The following is a 22077-nucleotide window of genomic DNA, read 5'->3' as shown; positions in this document are numbered from 1 at the left end:
GCCAAGCAGCAGATCGGCAAAAGCCAGTTTAAACGGAGGATCACCGACCCTTCGGAGGAGAAAGACATGTCTTTATTTAACTGAAAATGAGTGCTAGACAGTAATGAAACTTCAGACAAAAATCTGTCGAGTATAAAAGAAACCGGTTTAGTCTACGTTCATAACCTTATGATATGCACATGTCAAACACTTCCACGCTACAACAACCGAAAACAGCTTCATGATTTCTTACTGTTACAGCACAGCGGAGCCCTGCAGTAAGAAGATTCCGCTTTCCCGACCGACAGCCCGGCGCGCTCGGCCCGCCGCTGCAGACCGCTGCTGGGAAGCCAGAGGACGCGCTCACGGGGCCCGTGCCACAGGCTCGCCGCTCCGGGGACCAGAGGCCGGTAACCACGTTCAAACACCTACAACTGTGAGGCAACAGCCAACAGATGTGCTCGCGGGTGCTCTTTTCCAACTAAAAATCCCTGTGAAGTAAAGAAGCTTGATTGCACAAGTCAGTCCCAACAGCACCCTCTTCACCATCAGCCAGTGTGACACAGCACAACCATCCTATAGATGAGTTAAGCCCAAATCTATGTTTATTGAGGACTTCTAATATCATGATACTTTGTTCAGTAATTTGCGAAATATCTAAATACCGTTAAATATATTTTTAAAAAACCCTAAACAGACTCTGGACTAAACAAGATGAGTGTTAAACTAAAAAGTTAGAAGGGACGCTGCTTACATTAACACTTTCTTTAAAAAATATAATTGCTTCTTTGTTTTGTTTTGTTCTCCTTTGAGTCAATTAACCACAGTGGTGAGACGTGCTCTCTTTCTCAGCTGTTACAGTGCAGTGTGCAGAGTTTTACTTCCCAGATCACACCAGCCCCGTTGTAACCGAAAGCCACGGTTTCCATAGGAAACCGTGGCAACTGAAAGGGACAACTTGCACCCAGGTGCAGAATTGTGCTGTCTCCCAGTCATGTGGAAAAGAGTTGTGTCACCACTGTGCAATGGAGTAGCTGAAAACCAGGAGTCTCTTGGTCAATGCCAGTATGCGGTTGGAAAGCCTTCCACGTTCTAATAGAAAAGTCCATAGGAAGCTGCGAACAGGATCAGTCCAGAGGAGTAAAACTCTTAGGTCTGTCCCAGTATCAGTCAATATACTGCGATAGCCAACGAAAACCTTCGCCATAGCCTTGCCTCTTCAGCACGCTGCACATGAACACCTCCATGGGACGCGTGTTCAGGTCTTTCAGTGGCACGTTTCCCTAGAAAAAGCCAAAGGGAAGTCAGGATGGCAAGAAACCAAGCGCCAGGGCCAGGCCTGCGCGAAGAGACCCTCTGGCTGCTCTCAAGTGAGAGTCACGATCTAGGGAAACCCCTCCTGGCCCAGGGTATCTCCTTTTGCCGCCTTACACAGACCCGTCGGTAAGGCCGTTTGCGTGCTGCTGAGCTCCGTAACGTACCAGAGCAGCTGCTGAGATGACTTTCAGAGCAAGCAGAACACTGATCTCTAGTGGCTTGGGAGAAGGAGCATCAGAAGCACTTAAACAAGCCATTTGCTGGACACCTAATTTGATGTAGTAAGAGCAGAAACCAGCATTTGCAATATTTACAGAGTAACACTAGAAGCAATTTTCAAGGGCGTGGATAAGCTAGCGTCAAGAGCAGCGTTGCAGCGTTTTACTACCGCTATCCAGCGTTTTCGATCAATTCTTTTTAAACATTGACAAAGTGATTAGACAGTCAACTGGACAGAAACGCAGAGTAATGAAAGCAGGAGAGCCAGAGGATGTGTTAACATACCAGCTTGACATCTACCTCATCTCCTAATCATTGCAGAGGTATTGCTTTTCTGTGCAATTCTGGCGGTTTCAAAACTTGCCCGGGGGTGTTATTATTATTAAAGATTCAGCTTGGTCAATATTTTGGACAAATTCACAGTAACATGTCAAGCAGTTTCCAGATGGAACCTCTATTCTGCAATTAAACACACAAGCTCTCCGTTACTTTCACAAGATCGAATGCTTCCCTACCTTTCCTGTGGTCTGTCCGTAAAGCCCAAAGATCTCCCGCAGCTTCTCCTCACTGATGGCCTCTGGTCTGTCAATTTTGTTACCCAAGATAAGGATTGGCACATTGGATATTGTTTCGTCCGTCATTAGCGCCTGCGTGCAAGACAGACAAGTTAAGCAGAGGCAAAACAAACGTTCATCGCGTGAAGAAACTTTCTGCTTCTTTCTTTAAGCGCCATGAAAAACAAGGGTTATCTTTTGGGGCTTCAGTACCCCCCAGAAGAGGAATCTTTCCAGAAAAGTTTTGTTAGAAGAAGCCGCTAAGTGCACAGGCTATGAGAAGACTCTTCAAAGACGGCTCAAGAGCCTACGGTGGATGCACAGTAAGGACGTCTAGGCTCCTCCAAGTCTCTTATAGATCCACACTGATTCTGTCACAGCATAAAAGTAACGTGCAAATTCCTATGAGTACACACTTCGGACACCGCATCGCTGGCATAAAGGGTGCATTGGAAGTGCCAGGCTGAAGCAGGAGACTCTCTCAGAGCCCACTGCTCCAGCCCCAAAAAGGGGAGCGCTATTTATACTTTAGCTATTCAAAGGGGTTTGGGGGGGGGGGGAGGAGGGAAGGAAAAGGCAAGTTTACATTAAGCTCAACTTTGGATTCCATAAGACGCGAGTGATCCGCACAGTCCACCAGGAAGACAATCCCGTTAATTGCCGGCAGGTAGTTCTTCCAGACCCGGCGAGCTGGAACACAGAAGCGATAAACCACCACCCTGTAAAAACGCTACCTGAAGGAACAGGAAAACCACACCCAGAATCAACAGCCACAGTTTTTGCCATGATTTCTTCAAGGCAACAGAAGACCTTCTAGTGAAGGGACAGAGGCTAGGAAACCACGGAGTTCAGAGCGCCAGTTATGCTCCCTCGGCTTTCACAAGCAAGGTGCACCTAGCACTTGCTCACGAATCCTCATTTGTCAGTGAGCTATGCCACATGCCCAAGTACCCAGTTAGCTCACCTATGTACTGTTTATGAGTCTTATTTTTTCCCTGTTCTAGCTCTTAGAGCAACCCCCCGTCACAATCCCGTTTGCCAGTCTTCTGCCTAGTTTGCTGGCTACACAAAAGGAGGACGACACGTTCGTGTTCCCTGAGCTGAGCACTGTGTCAGATATACCTGGAAGATTTTTAGTCAGCTTTACAGCAGCCAAGGGAATGCTTAGCAACCAAGGATGCCTTTTTAGCCAGGCGCGACCGCTCGGTAACCTCTCACACACCGAGCGCCGGTGAAGGAGGGAACTGCGCTATTCCCCTGAAAAATCAGTACGCGCAAGGCCACGAGACGGGTCTAGTCCAGTAACACCGGAGAGCTCTTCCTGTGCAGCGGGATAAACTAATCGCGTCTGCGCGTCGGCAGCCTTGGAAGTGCTTTTATCACAGCGAGTTGTTTTCGTGAGGAGAAAGGCACTGGCTTTGCAAGCTCATGCCAACTAACAGACCAACCAGGAAGCGTATACCTGGCTCAGCCCAACATTTAGGTACTGAAAGATTAAAAAAACGCCTTTTGCAGAGTTTGAAGAGTGCGATGGATCTGAACTGGCCTTGTTCCACATATCTCTTCCCAGAGGTTAGGGATGCCTGACGCTGTGACAGCGAGTATACAGAGACTGGTAACATATCAAAAAATATTCTTCCGTGGTACCTTAAATTAGTGTACTAGTACAATCAAAGAGAGTATAATCAAATTACAACTGGGATTAAGAAAAGCCTTTACTCTTTTTCTATGCACCGTGTTCCGAAAGGATTCCTGGCAAGGAACCTGGCTAGCTCAGGGGGAGCTGGCACCAGGATGCGCTAGAAAGCTTTTCTTTTGCATGACTAACATTTTGAGGATGACCGCTTCAAGGACTAGGATACTGAATTCGAGTGTAAGTACTACAATGCACGCAACAGGCTCAGAAGATCCTGTGCAAAAGCCGAGTCATCCAGATCTGACATTCTCTTTATTTGTGTGCGTTCAAAAAAAAAAAAAAAAAACAGACAGGAAAAACTTTCTTAGAACTTCTAAAAAGCCTAAAAATGAAAATTCAGCAATTATTCAAAAGAATAAGCCTTCTACATTCAAGTCTTCTACGGCTAAAAATATTTCAGGCAGCACAGCATCAACTGACGGCAATTTTTTTCCAGATTGCCAGAATTAAGTGTAAATATTTAACTGCTAAAGTGATTGGTATCCTAGAGCCAGAAGGTTATTTCCGCACGTAACTCCATAAACCATTTTAGGCAACAGAAATTAGGTATTGCTAGCTCTTGTCAGTAGATTTTGCTTAAAGCGGTGGAAGGACATCATGGAAAGCAGAAGATTGACCGACCTCATTCAGCAAGTTCACTTTTACCTTGTTCATGTCCACCCAGATCAAAAGTCGTAAAAGTCATTCCAGCAATCGTCAGCTCCTCCGATGCTAAAAAATAAAAGCACAGGCTGCATTCCAGGAAACACAGATGCTATCATGGCCAGAATTTCTTGGTATATGTATATTAACATCACACACACGCCTTATATAAGATACTCGTACGCTGCAGAATTCAGCCACTGACAACGACAGGGAAAAAGTAAACTTCTACCTCCTCACTCAAGCACATGCTTATTAATCTGCAACTATTACACCTCATTACTCTTCCCATTAGAAACACGCTCCCTCCGCAAAAGGGGTAAGCTCACGCGAACTGAACCACGTTAGCTCTTGGGCTCTCAGTTTCACATTCGAGAGGGAGACGCAAATTTACTTCAGCTCAGGAAACCAATGTGTGAAAGGTAACCGCATCCTCAAAGCCAGTTTTAAGGCTGTTAAAGTCCATCTCCGCAGCATAAAGCTATCATTAGGGCATCTTTCAACACCACACTCCGATACGTGACTCAGTAATTAAAGAGAAAAATTACACGGGGCACCCTGGGTTCAGTCACTGGAAGGCTTACTTGGATGTAGCGTAGGGACATGCTGACCCAGCCTGTCATCTTTGAGCATGTGCAGAAGAGTGGTTTTGCCTGCATTATCCAAGCCCAGGAACACAAGTTTTCCAGACTTTTTGTACAAACCTGGAAGAAGGTAAAGAAAAAATCCGGCAGGCTTATTTTTGCACGCAGGCAGAAATGCTTCGATACTTGCCACTTTTTAGACACAAATCCCTCTCCCAAAACGTTACCGTCATCTGTGCATAGACAGTACTTCTAGAATAGATAGAGAACACCACAGGAAAACAAAACAAAACAAAACAGAACAGACAACAACCACCAAAAAACACGTCCTGGCTTTTACCAAGGCAATGCAAGATAACACCTACAACAACTGACGTTTTCTAAGGTCATATTTCTTGGAATAACATATTCTTCTCTCTGAGGACACGCTGTGTCTATGACAGAAGCATCAGATCGAGATGCTGAACTGCCCCTGTGTTTGACACATCCTATCAGAACAGCGTGCAGGAAAATATTCTTTACTTGCAGTGGATTACAGATCAATCTGCCACCCAGAAGGAGTATTTAAATGTGAAAATGGAATACACTCGGAGAAGATAGCACGGTAAGCAGGTTTACCGAAGAAAAAGTGCAAAGCATGAAACAATACAACATATTCTTTACACAAACAGTGACTTTTTTCCAACTCTAGGTATGCATCTGCCCTAAGCGAGTTCCATCATGTTTCCACCAGGACTTTTTAAAGAAAAAAAAAAAATCCTGAAAACTGTGAGAAGAGTCTTTTGTAGGCAAGTGACTGTTAATAAAGCCGTTCGAGTGACCGTTTCACTGCTACTGAAAGAAAAGGCTGGATTTGGATGTCAGGAATAAAGTAATCGCATCAAATTCCAGTGGTTCATTACAAAGAGAAGACACTCGGGATACCTTGACGTACCTGCAATAAGGGAGACCTCACAAAAGCCAGCCGCCTGGGGCATCTGCACGAGCATGGGATACCTCCCTCCCTTACATCCCAAGAAGCTCCCTGGACGGAGGGCACCTAGTCCTCCAGCAAGGACCGCGGTTGGATTCAAGACTTTGGCAGGAGGAGCCTTCCTACGGGCTCACCATCACCCGCAGCTCAGGAAATAACTGCTCGCAACGTGGTAAAGCAGGCAGCCAAAATACACGGGCCTCCCTAGCCTGGGCAACGGCGCCTTCGTCAGCGGCCAGCACGTTCTCCCCCGCGTGCTGGTAAGTTTGCTGGCTCGATAATGGGAAGCGACAGCTCGAGGAAAAGCAAGCTAGCCGGCCGCAGCAATGAGAAAAAAGCGTGAACTCTGGTGGAGCTGGTTAGCTTGGATACCAGGAGGAGGGCTGGAATTTACACCAGTTCCCTCCCTGACTAAGCAGCAGGTCTGCCTTCGGCAAGTCACTCGCAACAGGATGCACCGAGGCCCTCGGGCATCTCTCAGGTGCATTCGTGTTACCGGGCCGTCCACAAAGGCTCCTCCTCACCTTTTCGGAGGCCCAGGTTCGCACATCTGGGATTCCACATCTGTAAAAGCACTGCCCTCGGTGCCCACGCAGAGAGGGTGTGGGCAGCTCTGTGGCTCTTGCTTCTTTAGGCAGCTGCCTAACCACGTTATTGCTCTGCCCAGCTCTCCTAAGCTTCACCTTTCTTCACCGGTCTGGGAAGCAGACAGGCGGTTGCCCAACCAGGACTGAGAGGCCCTACCCTTAATGTTTGCAGTGAAGGGGAAGACTGAGTTATATCAGGTTACTGCACAAACCATCTGGCTGTGCACCGTGCACGTCCCGATAAGAATTAACAATCCGCTAAGTCGTAAACGTTTCTATGACTCTGTTAGTCTTTCTTGCCAGAAACGGCTGCTGTTGGAGACAGGGGACCGGACTAGACGGGCCTTTGGCGTCAGCCCAGTGGCCCTCACGTTTTCCGGTGGGAGCCGACCAACTTGAAGATATACTAAAAGTTTCTCGGTGGGGGGGGGGCGGGGGGGGGGGGGAAGGTTTATCAAGCGGCAAGTCTCTAACCAGACCTCACACTAGCCTAGTTTGCTCGGTTACGCGCTCCCGACTAGATCCACTTTAACCGCTGTCTTTTAAGTTGTATCAGCAACCGACAGGAGCCAAACGAGCGCAGAGAGTTAGCAGCTGGGGAACGCAGAGCGCCCTACAGCTCGAGGGGAGCTCTGGGCTTTTTTAAAAAAATAAATAAAAAAAAGGGAAGAAGAAGAAGAATTACCCCAGCTGGCAGGGGCGGCTGGCATTACCTAGAAACTGCAGCACGCTGCTGAAGCCGTTGTAGATCCATTCGAAGATGAACGACATGGCTGAAGACGACGCGCCTGCAGGGACACAACCGACACGCGTCTCCGGTGAGAGGGGCAGCGCCTGTGCGCCAGCACGGCGAAGGCGGCGCGTCGGGCCGGGCCGGGCCGGGCCGGGCCGGGCCGGGCCGCCGCGCCTCGACGCCGCGGCCGGGCGGGGGAAGCGGGGGAGGCCCCGCCTTCGCCGCCTTCGCCTTCGCCGCCGCCCCGGCCCCGGCCCCGGCCCCGGCCGCCCCTCACCTCCGGCCGCGGCCCCAGCGACTCCCCCGCCTCGGCAGCCGCCACCTCCCCGCCGGAAATGCGTCACCCCGCGCGCCCCGCCCCTTCCGGCCGCGCCGGCGCCGCGCTGGCTCCCACGTCGGCCCCGCTGGGACCGCCCCCCGCCCCGCCCCGCCCTCCCCTCGCCTCCCCCCACGTGACCCGCCGGCGGCTCCCCCGGGCCGGGAGCAGGAAGGAGGCGGCGCCGGTGCCGGTCTCGGCAGCCCTTTTATTGCTCGCCTACCGCCCGCGCCCCCCCCCCCGTCCCCCTCTACGGGGACGGCGCGAGGCCCGGTTTCACGAGTCGCACCTTCCGGCCTGCACGCGACCTGCACACACCGACACACACGTGGCGGGTAGGTACACAAGTCTAATTAGAATAAGTTACAGGCAAGGTCTTCTTGTCGACAGTGAAGCTATTTCTCTATTCCCGCACGTAGTAGCTTCTTGGGGAGAAGAACGCAGTCGTTCCACCATCCGTCGTTCAGCTTCAGTTTTTCTGGTAATAGAACCACCTGTCAACTGTGTTGAGGAAGGGAAAGGAGATTTAATCCTCAAGCAGCCACACACTTATCAAATACAGTCATAGGCTACAAGCCTCCCTAGCAGCACTATCCCATCTGGTTCGGGGCCAACTGCTACTCCCTTCCTCGCTCCCGGAGCGGTCGAAGCTGTGCTCAGGCGCTTGCAGTGCTTCCTCTGCAGCCCACAGCACCTTTCTGTGAGACAGCACAGCCTAGCATCCAAAACGCTTCTGCTATGTACAGAAGCAAAATTAAGAGACAGCGATTGAATTTTACGCCTCAGCGCTGAGGTGAGTAGTCTACCTGTCCTACTCCTGCGGACCCAGGGGATGGACTGCTCATTAGTGAAGGCCTCATCATGCCAGTTTTAAGGCATCTTCATAGCTATGACCCACTGCTCTCCAAGACAGGGAGCCGTTCCTCAGCATCCTTCACAAGATGATTCCCTGCTGCTCGCTGTGCGGAGCAGACAAGCATTTCCATCAGCTACAGTACAGAAGCGTTAGAAGGGGTCTTTTCACCTTTCCCCAGGCGGCCGTGCATAGGCCAGCCTCGGTGTGCAGGAGGGACAGTGGTATCCCACGTGCCGCTGCAGCAAGCCGTGTTCATAAACACTACGAGTGAGCCAACACAGCAAAACTCCTGGTATGATCTGACAAGCACAGCACTGTGGGCATCCCCTTCAACTCCATATTACTTCAGGGGTTTCCACTGGCTAACTTCTTCATACTCCCAATAGGCTCTTGCAGCCCAGTTGATATCTGCACATGTATTTGTTTTCTGAGGAAGTCACCCTTACTCAGTTTACCATTACTTCCAAAAGGGGATAACTGCACATGACTCATGCAGGGTGAGGGCAGCAATCCAGAGCTAGCTCGGATTCCCTGACGCTCAGCTGTCTGACCCGGGAAGGTAAAACTCATTTTACTGCAGACTCCCGTGCCAGCACAGAAGACACAATTACGCGCCTTCAATTTCTTTTCACGTGACCCACAAAGAGACTCAAAATGACAGCTTCGTTCAGGCATCCTCCAGCCATACAGCTGCGAGTTCTCAGCTCTTCGCGAGACAGCGTCGTTAGGTCTTACTTGCCCCTGGGTCTTGTCCCTATTACAGCAACATCCTGATTTCACACATAAGGTGCCTCCACAACCTCGCGCAGAAGGAAAGGAAGGCAGCTGACCAGGACTTGTCCCACAGTTGCAGTTTTCTTACGGAGTTGTGCCTTATGTGACACATTACGTTCCAGACACATGCAAAGAGCCTTTCTACCAGCTTGTAGATGACACTTTTCAGTGACAGGATTCTGATCAGCAGGTTAAGCAGCAACTGGAGTACCAAATTCATGACTAGCTTCTACCACTCCTCTCCATGGAGAGGAGGTACTTTCCTTCTTCAGTTCACCTGCACTTTCCTTATACTGATACAAAAAAAAAAAAAAGCCTCGTTTCTGAGGCACTGATGAAAGTGCTCTGCTGCTATTGTAACACTTCAGTCCTTTGAAGTGCTTTTCTTCCAGCTCCAAGGACCTGTCGTGAGCCACGTGCCTTTGGGAGCAAACTAGAGCATCTCAGGTCTCCTACTTACTGCTCATATACCAGCCTCATGTACTTAAATAAGGAATTAAGGCAACAATAGAAGTTATTCAGGTATTAAACAGCATTGCTGACAGAAGTTAGATCCGACAAGGGCTTTCATTTTTCCTAGTGCCAGAACCATATCATAACTACCAGTTAAGACCCTCATTTTCCTATTGATAATTCCTTGGCGGAAGCCTCCACTCTGCTTTGCAACGTAACGTGGGTTTTGGAGACTTACCTTCAGGTGGGATTGGGTTGGCAGCTTTACATGGTGGTGCCTGAAACAACAAGAGTATTAGCAGGGAGAAACTGTCAGAGCAATTGAAGTTTAACTCTACACCTGAAGCTCACTAAGCATCATTTCGAGATGCACACTGAGCGCAGTGTAAAATCTAGGCTGCATAAATTGCTCTGTGGCAGTCAGTGCTGGACAACTATGAGAAAATAAGCTCACGTACAACATGAGTCCTGTCATCACCACTCAGCCTCCTCATTCTGTACGTGTCCTACGTGCCTGAGGTGCTCTGCTCTAAACACAAGCAGCCATTCACTCCGCTCATATTGTAAAGCCATCTGTTTCAAAACACAGTTACCGCTCCACTGTCTATGCACTTGTCTGTAGCCTGCTCTTAAAAAGAAGATAAAAAACCCACCAACACACAACGTGCTGGTGGAATACAAGTGGAAACGACTTTTCTAGTTACACTTCCATACATCGAGGCGATAGTTTCTTTTTGATTCTCCTGTCCCATTCCTCTAACTGCTTTCAAGTTGCCAATAACAGTGTTTCACAAGCTTAGGGAGACTCAGATGAGTCCCGAATCTGGACGGGGCCAGTCCACTGACTTCAAGCCTTTCATCATAAAGGATCCAGGGCCCCTGGCTGCCAGTCTCTCAGAAGTCAGGCTTTCTAATCAGAAGTGGTGACCCGTACTGTGAAACTCCTGAAAGGTCAAATACTTAAACAGTCTTTGAACAGCTGAGAGCAAAGCTATAGTTCAGAAATTCAGCCCCACAGAAAGCCTGTTTTGGATTCCATCCCCCCAATGACTCCAAGGGCAAGGAGGCGGCTCTGGAAGAATGTCTGACTGTCTCTACATCCTTCTTCATATTCAGCCAGAAACAGGTGCCAGGTCCAGTCATCCGAAAAATTCCGAGTATTCAAAACACCATTCATAGAGGGAGGACTGCTTATGGTACCACACAAATGACTTTATTTTGTCCGACACTGAAGCTGGGGGAAGGATACTTGGACCAATTTGTACTTACTGCATCCACAGTAGCTTTTGCACACTCTTGACTACAGCAAAAAGGGCTGTCTGACACAGTCAGATTCGTGCTAGAAGAGAAAGGTTACTTGTGAGAACGTGAAAGCTAAGTTTCTCCTCCGAGAGTATTAAACAATGGAATACCAAGAAACACGCTTGAGTTGCCAAATTTAAGGGGAAGACCAGCAGAGTCAGTGAGCTCCTAACAGAAAGGAAGTCTATGGTCAGGAAAGCAAGTTTCAGCCCTGTTTGTTTAGGAGAAAGAAATATGTGCTGTAACATCAGTGTTCACCTACCAGTTGATCTCCCCGCCGTCCGTTTTTTTAGCTATTAAAGCTTTCCAGTGTTCATGAGTGCTTTTGATGACGTTCACTGCAAAATCCTAAAGTTGAAGATGAGAACAAACATCGCGTTATTATGTAAATACTAGACCACGTGCCCCAGACTATCAGTTACATGGAATGAGAGGCCTGTATTTACAGGCTGGTTTTAGATAGTTTCTAACTCAGGAAGGTACCCAAAGAGACCTCTTTCACGCCTTCCATGAGTAGCAGCTGAAACAATGGGGATTTTATAACATGAACTGTTTTAACTTCAAGATGGGAGGACAGGCTAAGGTCACCTAGTGAGCCTGAAGCCAAGAGAAACTGAATCCAGATATTCTAGTCTCGGGCAAGGGCTACAGTACAAAAGCACCCCCCTCCTGCTCCTCCCACTCAGTCTGTCTAAAGACAAGAGTGGATCTTGACCCACCTGCAGCCTTTCCTCCGCTCTAAGCAAGTCACTCAGCCGCTGCCCACGTCAACAGGAAGAGACACGCACCTACTCTAGCTTTGCAAGTATTTAAAAATGAATCCGCTTCCAATCATATCTCACTTTTTTCTTAAAAAGTGGTATGTACTCAAGCATTAATCTGTCAGCTAGAGAAGGAAGCATACACAGTCCTTTGTTAGCACAAACACCAGGAATAAATATCCTGGTTTGATACTACAGACGAAGCCAAATAAAACACTACAGGAACGCGCACAAGGTTCTTGCCCCTAACCTTCCACCTCAGCCTTTGTTCCAGTTTCATCCCTTCTGAGGGGCAATTAGATGGTCCAGCCCACCCAACCTAACACCTTGCTCCTGTTGAAGGGGACAAACCCACTCCCATTTGACTCCTCCTTGTTTCCCCTGCCCTTTCCTTCCCACATCAGACTTTTCAGGCTCTCCCTCGCTTCTTTGTGCCCCCTTCGGAGCTTTTACAGCCTGTGAGTAGGTTCAACGCACTAACCCACAACAACAACAAAACAAAAAACCCCCACGCCTCTCGCTCTATGGTGAAACTCATCGGACCTGGCACAAGGGAGGACACAAAAGCAGGATTTCTCCCTTTCAGGAGCAGTACATTACCAGATCACTCGGATTTTATCTGACCGAACCCTGAAAAGAAGCGGAGGCCGAGGAATCACGTTGCCAAGGCAGAACCCTTCGTCAAAGGGCATCAGGGAACACGTGACAAGCGTTACAATACATGCTTGAAAGAGTCATGCACGCAAAGGGGGCAAACAGCTCCATTCCCAAGCACACGGGGAAGAAGCATTTCAGCTCCTAGAGTTTACTTCACCTTGCAGTTGCTTCACTGGAAAAAAGCCAGCGGGCAAGTGAAGGAAAGAGTGAAGTCAAGCACCCTTTGCACCACAGCAGGAACAGCACAGAAACCTGGGGTTTTCCATTCTGGTTCTAGGACTGAGACTCCTGGCCCTCAAGTGACCCCACATGGATGGAATCTAGTGGCAAAACTGGTAGTATCCAACAGCAGTGGTGCGATAACACCACGCTTTTGCTCTTAGCGTTTCTGCTAGCACCAGCCTCGGAAACGAGCTGAACAGGTAGGCTGAAAAAATACCAGAAAGAACTAAGCCAGCTATCACCAGCCCTGCAGAAATCCAGTGTCTCAGCAACTCATCATCCATGTCCCCACGCATCTAGAGCTTACTTTTTGGGCAGTGTGCCTTTGCAGATTCACAGTAAAGAAGAACGTCGTCCTTACCTTGCCTTTAAATTCGCCATTAAAAGCGAACTGGTTTTCTGGCTTTCCATCAGGTACTTTGTATCTTCTGAACCAGTCCACTGTAGCTTCTAAGTATCCAGGTTTCATCCTTCTGACATCACTGATATCTAGCCAGGGAAAAAGGTTTGTTAGCCAGATAGCAATTGCAGAAGTCAGTTAAGTTATCAACCCTGCTCTTTTGAGTTGCCCCTCTTCCACTATATTCAAGTAGCCTTGCAGTCTTCAGGACAGGTTACAGTAAAGCCACAAGGTGAGTACCTGCTAAAGGACAGAGAAGTTGGTGTTTCATCTTCAGATTAAATCCCGGCTTCCCCCAAACGCTCAGAACATTTAAACAGCTTCGGTTAGAGATTTAGCAGACAAGCCTTTTCCTTCCATTCAGAGGTCAGGCCGAACAGCCATCCTTTTCTTCACTATCAGGCTGTGCAAAGGACTGATAATTAGTGCTAAACAGTAGGATACTGTTGTGCTAGAGGATGAGAGCGCCCTGTTCTGCTGCCCTGGCCAGTGCCACATTCGATGAGTACACCGATTCTGTGACATTGCAGGAGCAAGTCAACATCCTGACCTGAAACTCCCTCCTGTTCCTTACCGTTATAGTTGTCTGCTTCAGGGTCTTCAATATTGATAGCAATTATCTTCCAGTCAGTCTCTCCCTCATCAATCAGGGCCAGCGTGCCCAGCACCTTCACTTTGATGACTTCTCCTCGAGAGCAGACCTGCAAGGAAAAAAAGACTTGGCGGGCCGTACCGATGCATTCAAGGAACGCGCAACACAGGTTTGTGCAAGCTGTCAGAGACTGGCAAGCAGTTCAGTACCAGGAGATTAGCTGTAGTTTATCAGCCTTTCATGAGTCTTGGCTCATACTTTGAGATCTCATCAATAATCTTCAGAGGCACCACAGAGGAGAAACATCACATTAAGATACAGAAGTAAGAATTCAGTAAGTTACTTGACTCCAGAGATATTAATGACATATTTCAAAAGACAGTTACCCTTTAGAATGCATTACCTTGCTTCCAATTTCGCACACATCAATTGGATCATTATCTCCGCAGCAGCCAGTATTCTCATCTTTATGACCTGGGTCTTCCCAAGTCTATGAAAAAAAAAAAAAAAAAAAAACACACAAACCTCATAAGAGCTCTCGTGTTTCAAGAGGAAACAAAGAGGAGGTTCATTTCTCACAAGCGAATGCACTGAGGATATAGATGACGGCCCGCTGCACGCTTGCTTTCAGTTTTGATGTTTGGGCTACTATTTTACGTGTGCCTGCAAATGCAGTTTTAATCCAAGTTAAAAGTTCTTATTTTGCCAGGGGTAATCTGCTCCCTCCCACTGACAAACCTTCTTTCCAGACAAAACATCTTTCCAGACTTCCTCTTCAGTTAAACAGCTGCATAAAGGTGAAGTTCACATCTATAAAGAACATTCATTGATTTGGCTGCCTGCCTGTTCCTCTCCCTATTCATTTCTTAACAGAAGTTTCCTGAATTCCAGATAGCTGTTCAAGAGAGATGGGAGAGAGAGAGGGTGTATTGTTTCCTTCTAGTTAAACAATTAAAGATACACTGTTACACCAGAGCAGTAATTATAATGTGCCATATCCTGTGCTATCCAGTATCCTACTGTATCTCACCTGAAGCAGCATTAGTTTGTAAACTGGAAGACAGGATCGTGGAAGGTATTTGAGCTATGCCTCCTAACGTAACAGCTGCTTACCACACACTTCTGATCAGGAGTGAAAGAACATAGCGTCCACTCACATCATAGGAAGCACCCAACTCTAAGGTTGTGGAGATAAAAGGAATACTCTTGCCAGATGTCTGCATGCTGGGACATAACTCTAGTCACAACCACATGGTGCATCTAAAGCACCGACGGAAGCGTACTGAAACGCGTGTGGTGCCGAAGAAAGTCATTTGCCCTTGAAGCGCAAGCCTCTTTGCGTCCAATAACACACGACTAAGCAAAGGCATCAAAAGTCATAATCCTGCACAAAGAAACTGACTCCAGAATCCACGCGAGTAGAAAACAGTCTAACCTTGAACCACCACCTTAAGCAGCCACAAAACCGTGAGAGACTAGTATGGGAGAACCCTTCCCAGTAGTTAGACTGACTCCAAAGTAGCTCCAAAAGTCTACTTCGCTTGACAGGAGCCGCACATGCATTCAGAATTGAGAGAGAAACTCTCTGTGTAGGACCTAGAAATTATTATTTCACAAGCCAAGGTGTTCTATCATTTAAAACTTCAAATCACAGAGAAGGGTTGGAAGATACCTTGAGATGTTTGGTCATCCCTCCACCCAACACAAGACCAAGGCTAGGCAAGTGCTCCCAGAGAATCCATTCTGGTACTTTGCTGCCCCGGCGATAGAAAAAGATTTTCTCCAGGGTATAAACTGGAGCAGGGGATTTTCTGGTTAAGCCCATTACTTGTCCTCTCCACAACAGAGAGGACAAACAATTCAGTCCCTATTTATTCTCACGCTGCAGCAACATATTAGGCAGGCGAAGACTTGCATTCCTCTGTTCTTATTTCAGACAAAAACATCTCCGATTCCTTCGTTCTCTCTTTACATAGGTATCGTTTCTAGAGGTACAATTGCTCCTGTAGCTCTCCACTAGACTCTTCAACTGGCCCTCACCTTTCTAGGCATTCTTGGGAACGTCTAGAATGCCGTACCACGTCCCAGCTGAATTTTAGCTGCATCAAATATAGGAGCATCGGTGTTAGATGCAAAAAAAAATTGCTTATCAGGCCAACCTTCAAAACAACTTAAGCCTAAAGAACAGTAAGGCCACACTAACAGAACAGTTCTTGGGCAAATATAGGCCCCAATCTCTCCCTCTCTGGGAGGCCTCTGAAAAGTCACAAGAAAGCTTGAGCGCTCACAAAAGAAGCGTGAAAGACAAAAGACGTGGTCTTGAAGCCTTCCCTTTCCCGGTATTTGTTAAGAGTGATGAGAAGATCCGACTGGATTTCACTTAATGCTTTTTTGCTCAGAAGGATATAGACTGGGGTATTTGCTGCTCATTACCTTTAGCAGAAGAAGTACGCGTACTTCCTATGTTTGTTTCAAAGCTACAACTATTTAGAGTCCTCCATCCAGAAGCTATGGGAGACGTTTAGAGAAAACACTTGATATGTACTGCTAACAAGACCACAATTAGAAAATTCAGTGTTTCCACTGTCACTGATGGAATTTACTTCCCTAAAGGAACCTCAAGCCTTGAAGGGCATCAGAGGCAAACACCCTTGCTCAAAGTTTCTATGCACCCAGCAGACACTAGTCAATTAAGAGCACTGTTTCGAGGTGTCACCATCTCTGTTGGTCCCTCTGGGCAGCTATGCCAGAGAAAGTCTGTCTGTGCAACTGCAGATATCTGCCTCACGCAGTCTCTGGACTTCAGAGCGCCTTTCTGCCACTCAGTCCCAACGCCGAGAACCGGGCATCTATCACAGTGCAGCAGGTCAACACATGAGTCACGCCGTGAATTTTAGAGGTTTTCCAGACTCTGAACAGTAAGAGGGCCAGAAACTGGAAAGGATTACAGTCTTCAGGTCTATTCAGGCTTTCATTGTCCACAAAGTCCAAAATGACCAGCTATTTCGCTTGTAAAGAGTCAGCTTAGGAGCTGTACACCTAGACCCTGTACCATCAGCTTAAAACTTTGGCTCTTAATGCTTTACCAAGCAGGAACAGAGTATATTGTGTTGCCAGATGTCCGTTAGGAAGCTTCCTTCATCCAAAGGAAAGGACCTGTAAGCTACTGTCCAACTGAATTGTTAAGTGGCCAAAGTCGAGCAGAGAAGTGACACAGCTGGCACTTCAATAACAACAGCTGCTCACCCTTAAATTTTCCAACAGCTTGTTTACAGTATTAGCTGTAAGCCTACCTCTTGAGATTTCTGCTTATACTTATGACTGCTCTCCTGACAAGTTTTCTCATTAGCAAGATTATACATGCAGTTGCAAATGCTATATTACACATCAGACTCTCAGCTGACCTCCCTTGTTAACCCGGTAGTAATCAAAGACGCATGCAAGCCTATCAAGACGGCCTCGGTGGCCGATACACAGCCACCCTCCTTGCTCCCCACCAGAAAAAGTGAGCCACAGAGACTCACTGCAGTACCTGAGGGATGGCTCCATAATTCCAGATGTAACCCTTATGGGGAAACACGTTAGCTACATAACGCAGCTTTCCTTTCTTCACATCTTGCTTAATTGGGTTTAAGGGATCCTTCGTTGCGATCTGGAAGAAAAATTGCATTAATCTGTCTTTTCTTTGCTTGCTTAGAAAAATTGCTTAGGTTTTCTTAAGTTGACTGCTACTTGACAAGCCAGGAGGCCAAGAGCTACCACTGAGACCAAAAGTAAATACTGGACATTTCCTGCTGCACTGCCAGCTCCCAAGATTCAGTTTTCAGCAGACTTATCAATGTCACAACCAGACATGGGGTTGAGACCCTTCAGATGCTGCTTTAATCAGAAGTCACAGAAGAAAATCAAATCATTCCGACTTCTGCAAGTCTCAGCCTCCATATTTTGCTTCTAGTACTAAGTATATATTTACATAGGGAGTAGGCACCCAGTCTCGACAACTTGCTTGACACAACATCTGCAGTAGGGCAGGTTTTGAAAGGCCTTATTTACCAAGGATGAATTATTTTCTTGCAAGCTATGGAGCCACAAATGTCGGGCTACCCTTGTTCAGAACGTGGAAGCGGGGGTGAGGAGGAGAGACTCAACAAAGCCAACAATTAATACACTAATCAGTTTGAATACTTCGGGTAGGAATTTTAATCCAGTTACCTCCATTTTAGCATTTGTCCATCGAGGTACTTCCACAACCATGTTGAACACATTCTGAAGAAAGCAAAAATATCAGTTAATGGGAAGGAATTTCAAGACCACAGTTTAAGCTAGGACACGTACATAAGTACTTGGCATGAAAACTGTATTTTTTTTTTTTGCTTTTTCCAGTGCCAATTTGGATACACCTGATAGAAGTCCCACAGTCCAGTTAGTCACATGTCATCGCTTGGACTAATTTTAATCCCATGTAAAACACCAGCAAAAGCTAGATCATAGGTTGTCAACACGTTTTCTATCAGTTGCAACCTGTGACCATCTCCATCACATTTTTAGGTCACAAAACAGCAGGTTTAAATGAATCAAGTTCAGCTGCATACCAACAATTCTGGGCTTAACAAAATGAGGTTTTAGGCACATTCATTAAACACAAAGTGTTTAACTTCTACAGCAAAAGCCATCGTGGCAATTTAGAACAGACAATACTTACAGGAGTAAGCCATCTATTTATGAATGCAAGTATCTACAGACTATCTTGAACACAAAGAAAATCAGTCCAAAATACTGCAGCCAGACTGCCTCGACCTAGGAAAAGATGTCCTAGCTTCCACTCCCCAAGCTCCCCTCCTACAAAAGCAGACTCTTTTTTTAAGCAGGGCATAGAGCGAGGATACAGGGGAGTGGAGCAGAACAACCCCTCGCAGTATCTAGCTTACAGGTGACATTTGAAAATATCTCCCAGTGACTGCAGCTAGGCTGAGAGTACTTTTGAAAGCTCAATGTCCGCATCTCTTCTCTCCCAAGACAGCGAGATCTTCCACACTTGAATCTTAACATTTGCCATTTGAAGAGATGAACGCTTTTAACAAAGAGTCAAGCGTTGCTCCCTAGCATCGACAAGTTTTCTAATCTCCAGGTTAAGCAGTATTAGCATTGCAAAAGGTAATACAAGGCATGCTAAATCCCTTCCACCTGTATTGCACCATAATTGGATTGCTATTGTGCAATCAGTGCTGCTATGTCATTTTACTTTGCTCGCACCCTTCCCTAAGGAAAATTTATTACATCTCCTTAATTGCAGGGTGGGGGGCACTGCTGATTCCCAACTTAAAGGCAGAAGGGTGTGAGTGCACGCAGGGGTGGGTGGGTGAGTGTAAGATTTTTTATGTAATTTAAAAAGGTGGATCGGGACTGGTTAGAAAGGGCGCGCTTAAGGCTTTGTAGGCAAGGAAAAAGGATTTAGGGGTGCATCTTTGATATGTTCAAAGGAAGTTTCTAGGAACTTGTGCTCACAGTTTCCCCAGTCCAGAAGTTCAAGAGACAGATCCACCTTGGTCGAGGATACCCAGTGAGCAGCCCAAGGTCAGGAGAGCAAGGCACACAGGTACAGATAAGGTTAGCTTATATCCCAGCCCTAGACTTAAACAACTTTGCAATCCTCTCAATGTCTTAGAAGTATCAGGATAAAGATCAAGGAACCCAGAGAGAGTAAGGTAACCTCCTTTTGCTCTAAGCTGGGTTCCCTATCACAGCTGCCAATAAACCTGCTAAGTAACAAGAAAAATCTCCCCAGAGAGGCATTCCAGCCACAGAGAGGTCCAAGGGATCAGTCCTATTATGCAACTCTGGAGCCAGTGACCTTCCCAATACTGGTGACTCCTAATGACTTGGCACAGAGGCATTGGCAAGCGGCACTGTGTCTGAAGGGACACCAGTAGTCCTGGTTCATTGGTTAATCATTATTCATCCAGAGAGACCTCCTCACCCCCCAGGTCTTCCCCACCCTATTTTGTGATCGCCTGCAAAGCTTAATGCTGTCTGAACTGTCTTTGCCCGAGTTACCTTCCAGACATCTGGTTTTGAAAGCTGGTTTCCCAATCAACCACAGAAACTGCTTTGCTGCTGTCCATGATTATAATCTGTTTTTTCCCTTCTGAGCAGCTAAAAGCCACCTCAGGTTTCCTGACAGAGTCTATTTTGCGAACCCCATCTCAAAGCCAAGCTGACAACCCCATCGCAAAGCTAAATTGACTGCTTTTAAGCAAGTAGGCTGCCTTTCTGCTTACTCTTTTGTTTCCCGTAACTACCCTGTACCTCCACAGTTCTGCTGAGAAGGAAACGCTATGCAGTAACAAAAGCTAGCCAGCCAATGGACTCTCTTGTCCTGTCCTATCTAGACACCCTCCAACAGGGGGGCTGCATTCATCCTCTGGTGAGCAAATACTTCCTCCTGCAGCATTTTTATTGGGAGAAAGACTGTGGACAGTGAGGGGGAGTTTGTACAGGGGCTGGGGTGGCTCTCCCAGCTTATCCTTAATAACACATGCTATACATCTGTTTTCCTCACAAAAATTCTCAAGAACTTGGAGAGGAGATGGGATACATATGTACTAACTTGAGCACTAACCTAGCCAGTAGCTTGACAGAAAATTCACGTCACCGAACGACGTACTGGTAAAGCACTTGCTCTTCACGTCCTCTCTACACCCACCTCAACAGCACCCTCCAACAACATAGAAGCAACAGATAAGCGTCTGCCCTGCTGGAACTCAGCTGGAAGGCTGACCCCTACGGTTCACCTTATGTCACAGAAAGAAGGGAAATTCAAAGTAGGAAATAGCAAAGATGAAAAAAAGAACCTCAAGAAGGACTCACGCTGGAATTCAAGATCTTGCCCAAGTATGACAGCATGGAATGACTCATTCAGCTACAGTTTAACTTACTCCAACAAACGTCTAGGGACGTGCTATGGCACGACTCAAAGATCGTCAGAGGTTCAGAAAGCTTGCAATTTATCACTTTCACTATTAGATCAGTACCCTCCACTAGGCCTCTCAAGCTGCAGGGTGTTCTAGTACTTGTCAAAACAAAAGTCAACCCATAATGGGGAGACACACTGCCAAAGAGTCCAAGTTATCACTGAAAAAGTGTTCAGTGAGAACTGAAGAATAGCTGCCATGGTTTCCTAGGTGTCCCACAGCTGAAGGATTTTAGCGAACAGTTTAGAATGGCCTAATTTGACACACTGCTGGCTGCCCGAGGGACACAAGGACTCTGCATAACTGTAGGGGGCAGGTTCCCCAGCTGTTCTTTTTGCAATGCAAAAGGTCTCTAGGGGCTGCCACGGTGAGAATGCAATGTTCTCACCTTCTGTTCAGTAGCTGACTGGATTGCAGGCAAGTAGCACAACGCAGCCTTAACGCAGTCAAAGCCCAACCCTGAAACATCATGCAGCAATAGCCGATACCTCCAGAGGAAAGAACGCAGCATTCAGCTAACCACAGAACGGATTCTTTTTTAAGCCAAGGCGTTTTTGTGCGACCTCACGGGCAAGTCCAAGACAATTACTTGCATCGCACGCTAGTGAAAGACCATCGGAATGAGATCACCTCCCTTAATCCTCTTCCGTTTCCTTCTACCTGAGGCTGGCAGCGGCTTGCTGGAGGAAGAGGAGGGCACTGGCTCTCCGTGAGCTTGAGTGCCCCTTCCATTCAGGTGCTGCTCCCAGGAGGCAACGTGAGGAGCCCAGAACCTAGAACCTCAGGAACGTCAAGCTAGTACCACCGAGCACGCGAACGCGAGGGTTAAGTAATACGAGCACAACACTCATCCACGCACCCCGAAGTTGCAGCGATGACTCCGATGACTCTTTTTTTTTTTTTTTTTCTCCCCTCCCCTCCTCCCTCGCTCCCGACGGGGCCCGCGCGGACAGAACCGCGCTCAGGCCGGCCCGGTCTCTCCCCCGGGCAAACCCCGCCGCCCCCGTTACCTCACCGCCCTCCGCGTAGATGGGGATGTCGTGAAACGGCGAGATGTACTGCCCCCGGCCGTCCTCTGCAAGGCAACCGCAGGCGTTAGCGTGCCGCAGCCGGCCCCCGGGGGCTGCCTGCCTGCCGGCGGCGGCGGCGGCCGAACCGGGGCCGGGGCAGCCCGGCGGGGAGGGGTGGAGGGGGACACTCACTGAAGAAGAGCCGGTACTCGAGGCTGTGCGGCGCCGCCCGCTCCTCCACGCTGTAGCCGGCCATGCTGCTCCTGCCGCTGCCGCTGCTGCTGCCGCCGCCCCCGCCGCGCGCGCACTAACGGCTCCTCACGCGCGCGCGCGCACGCACTAACGGCCGCCCGCGCGCACGCACTAACGGCCGCGCCCCCCCCCCACCGCGCGCGCGCGCGCGCAGGCGCACCGCCTCCCCACCCATCGCCCCGCCCCCTGGCGCCGAGTTGCGGGGGTGAGGGGGGGGGGGAAAAACC

The 22077-nt window shown here is 48.1% G+C and overlaps 2 protein-coding genes across 3 annotated transcripts; both read right to left on the bottom strand.

Moving 5' to 3' along the window:
- Positions 1–50: 50 nt before the first annotated feature.
- On the bottom strand, positions 51–7649 carry SAR1A (secretion associated Ras related GTPase 1A). Its single transcript, XM_068950992.1, has 7 exons — positions 7562–7649; positions 7265–7339; positions 4992–5111; positions 4411–4476; positions 2656–2759; positions 2031–2162; positions 51–1262 (listed from the first exon to the last, which is right to left on the bottom strand). Exons 2-7 carry the CDS (start codon positions 7320–7322, stop codon positions 1146–1148), a joined length of 597 nt encoding a protein of 198 aa, XP_068807093.1. The 5' UTR covers positions 7323–7339; positions 7562–7649; the 3' UTR covers positions 51–1145.
- Positions 7650–7936: 287 nt separating this feature from the next.
- On the bottom strand, positions 7937–22026 carry PPA1 (inorganic pyrophosphatase 1). 2 transcript variants are annotated; one of them, XM_068950984.1, is made up of 11 exons: positions 21791–22026; positions 21599–21663; positions 17830–17883; positions 17150–17269; positions 14021–14107; positions 13600–13726; positions 12987–13114; positions 11248–11333; positions 10953–11022; positions 9922–9961; positions 7937–8101 (listed from the first exon to the last, which is right to left on the bottom strand). In XM_068950984.1, the coding sequence occupies exons 1-11, from the start codon at positions 21852–21854 to the stop codon at positions 8070–8072; spliced, it is 873 nt and encodes a 290-aa protein (XP_068807085.1). In that variant the 5' UTR covers positions 21855–22026; the 3' UTR covers positions 7937–8069. The 2 variants fall into 2 exon arrangements, with proteins under 2 accessions (XP_068807085.1, XP_068807087.1); XM_068950986.1 differs by having other exon boundaries at positions 20977–21663; positions 21791–21958.
- Positions 22027–22077: the final 51 nt, after the last annotated feature.

Source organism: Struthio camelus, chromosome 7, assembly GCF_040807025.1.
Source record: "Struthio camelus isolate bStrCam1 chromosome 7, bStrCam1.hap1, whole genome shotgun sequence".
Taxonomy (NCBI): Eukaryota; Metazoa; Chordata; class Aves; order Struthioniformes; family Struthionidae; genus Struthio; species Struthio camelus.
The sequence above is the reverse complement of the archived record's forward strand: the minus strand, read 5'-3'. Positions and strand labels throughout refer to the sequence as shown.